The sequence below is a fragment of the Zootoca vivipara genome, chromosome 17, assembly GCF_963506605.1.
Source record: "Zootoca vivipara chromosome 17, rZooViv1.1, whole genome shotgun sequence".
NCBI classification, from domain to species: Eukaryota; Metazoa; Chordata; class Lepidosauria; order Squamata; family Lacertidae; genus Zootoca; species Zootoca vivipara.
Genome location: NC_083292.1, coordinates 19,551,460 through 19,554,318, shown reverse-complemented (window position 1 = coordinate 19,554,318; position 2,859 = coordinate 19,551,460). Strand labels below are relative to the sequence as shown.

The 2,859-nt window shown below is 50.1% G+C and overlaps 1 protein-coding gene across 1 annotated transcript; it reads left to right on the top strand.

Moving 5' to 3' along the window:
- Positions 1-355: 355 nt before the first annotated feature.
- Positions 356-2,386, top strand: LIF (LIF interleukin 6 family cytokine). Its single transcript, XM_035097795.2, has 2 exons — positions 356-511; positions 1,894-2,386. The coding sequence occupies exons 1-2, from the start codon at positions 356-358 to the stop codon at positions 2,308-2,310; spliced, it is 573 nt and encodes a 190-aa protein (XP_034953686.2). The 3' UTR covers positions 2,311-2,386.
- Positions 2,387-2,859: the final 473 nt, after the last annotated feature.

Here is a 2,859-nt window from a genome sequence, read left to right as displayed (position 1 = left end):
TGAGTTCCACAGTTTAACACTGCGCTTCCTAAAGAAGTCCTTTCTTTTATCTGCATTTGTGAAAATGATGTGCAAAGATGCATTATGGCAGGGGGAATTCCTTGCAAAATAAGCGAATAACTACATGTGTGCATTAGGCAAAGCTGGCTCTGTCGCACAGTTAGCCCTGGGTAGCGTTTGGCATTTGAAATTCAGCAGAACTCAAGGCTGAGCACCCAGAGCCATCTGCTTCTCTTTCTTTACTTGCTGTATGTTTGGTTCTGGGGCACATTGTTTCCCTACTGGACAGAAAACCCTGACGCATCCTTTCTTCCTTCCTCTCTTCCGCACAGGAGTTGTTCCTTTGCTGCTAGCCATGCACTGCCGACTGGTTCCTGGAAAACCCCTCTTGAGGAACAGGCGGAACCTCATGTGTGACAACATCGGCCCTTGTGGAGATACAGTCTTCAATCAAATTAAGTGCCAAGTGACACGTCTCAATTTGTCAGCCCCGGGTCTCTTTGATGCCTATGTAAGTTTTTGGTGTAGAGGGGAGGCTGGGAAGTTCAGACACAGAAATGCGGCCCTCCAGGGCAGTCTAGTTGGCCCTTGGGACTCTCCCCAGGCCACACCTGATTTGCACCCTCCTTGAGTGTTTTTGCCTGGCCGGGATATGTCCCTGAATTCTGATGATGCGTACTCTCCTGGATGGAGGATAGAGAGAGTGTGTGTGTATAGAAACTAGTCTAGGGGTCCCCAGACTTACCCGGCTTTGGGCTGGAGGGCAGGGGAGTGCATGTGCAGCGGGCCGGAGGGCGGGGGAGTGCGCGTACACACACTTACTGGCGTGGTGGCGCGCTTCCAGGTCGGAAAAAGCGCCGAAAATCATTTGTGCGCATGCGTATGGGCCTCCCCTGACCCGGAAGTGCACCGGAAATGACCTCTTCTGGGTCGGGAGAGGCCCATATGCATGTGCACAAACGATTTTCGGCGCTTTTTCCCGATCTGGAAGTGCGCCGCCGCGCTGCGCGCTGTAGGAGCGGGCGGCGGCAGCGGGCAGCGGGGGGCGTCGCGGGCCGGATTGGGAGGCCAATTGGGCCGCATCTGGCCCGCGGGCCGTAGTCTGGGGTCCCTCTGAACAAGTCTATTGTACAAATTTGCATTTGTTGCTCCGCCCAGTTTTGCTTCTGGCCCCGCGCACCAATGGCACACGGCTGCCCAGAAGGTTATTCGTAAGGGAATGTGGTCCTTCAACAAAAAGTGTGCATCTATTAAAGTTTGCATCAAAATGAATATCTTAGTTAAAATAATATGCAAAAATGCATCCTGTTAGGGGAAAGTGATTTAAAAAAATGTGTACACAAGGGGCAATTGCATGCAAAAATATACGTGCTAGGAGGAAGCCATCCTAAATCGCTGATGAATTTTTATGAGGACCTTGAAAAGTAAAATAAAATCACCAAAGATACGGAAATGTGTCAAACTGAACCTAAGATTGGAAGGAGAACCTGAAATCAACAGATTAATCCACTCCCAGAAAGGTGCTTCTTAATTTGGTTTTAGGTGGGATTTAACAAAGGCGCTTTATAAACATTGGTTCCCGCTCTCAAAGCTTGATTGTTACTGCCAAAGGCCAGCATTAAAAAAACACTATGAAAGATAAAAGCACATTATCCAGATCATAGAATTGTAGAGTTGGAAGGGACCACGAGGGTCATCTAGTTCAACCCCCTGCGATGCAGAAATGTAGGGCTCGAACCCACAACCCTGAGATTAAGTGTCTCATGCTCTACTGACTGAGCTATTTTTGGCCAGATGTGTATAACAAGGGTATTTTTTTTAAAAAAAGTAGCATAAAGTAAAATGTGCATCAACACCAGCTCTTAATTTGGTTCCTCCTTCTACCCTGAGCAGCTGGAGAGCCAAGGCTCGCCCTTCAACAGAGCGGAGGTGAAATCGCTTTGCGTCTCCAAAGACACTTTCCCCTCCTTCGACAACCGGACCAGGAAAGAGATGCTGATCTCGCTGTACAAGATCTTCACCTTTTTCAACGCCTCTCTGGGCAACATCACCAGAGACCAGGAGAACAACGACAGGAAGGACCTGCTGGAACGGCTCAACAACACCACCGCCAAAACGCAAGGCCTCCTAGCCAACCTCACCTGCCTGTTGTGCTCCGAGTACAAAGTCACCGACGTGAAGGTTACCTACGGCTCGGAGGAAACGGGCACGTTTGAGAAGAAGAAGCAGGGCTGCTGGGCCCTCAGGATGTACACAGAGACCATCCCCCTCATCGCTCAGGCGTTGGGGAAATGCCATAGGCTGAGATGAACTTACGCGTCAGACCATGCTAACTCTTTGCCTGCAACGTCAACCCAACATGTTTTGGGATGACATCATGCAGTAATTCCTCCCCATGGGTCTTTTTCCTTTCTGGATCAGGAAAGCTTGGGGGGGGGCTGCAGAGTTCTGGAGAAATGTTTACTGGGGGGAGGGGGGCCCCGAGCACACCCATCTACCTCAGCTACCTCACTGTGATATGATAAGCTTTTGCACACCTGTTCGCAGTTACTTAGCGCAGTTTCACAGCCTTCACTACTCACAGCCAGGATTGTCAAAGGAGTTTAAATCGGTGCTCAGCCCAGAGCCCGTATGTGGAGCAGGGAAGCTCCTGCTATCCTGAGTGATTAAGGCTGCACTCCTAACCTTACTTACCTGGGAGTAAGCCCCATTGAATCCAGTAGGACTTACTTCTGAACAAACCAGGTTAGGATTGCAGCCCATCTCACTAAGTGGCGGTCACTAAGCCTCTCCCTGTCTCCCTGTCTCCCTGTCTGTGGGCTCATCTACACATAGCTTTGCTCTGCATTTCTAGGCACT

Coding starts and splice junctions, on each gene's coding strand:
- LIF (XM_035097795.2), top strand. CDS start 356: ATGCACTGCCGACTGGTTCCTGGAAAACCCCTCTTGAGGAACAGGCGG. Junction 512..1,893: donor CGGGTCTCTTTGATGCCTAT/GTAAGTTTTTGG, acceptor TACCCTGAGCAG/CTGGAGAGCCAAGGCTCGCC.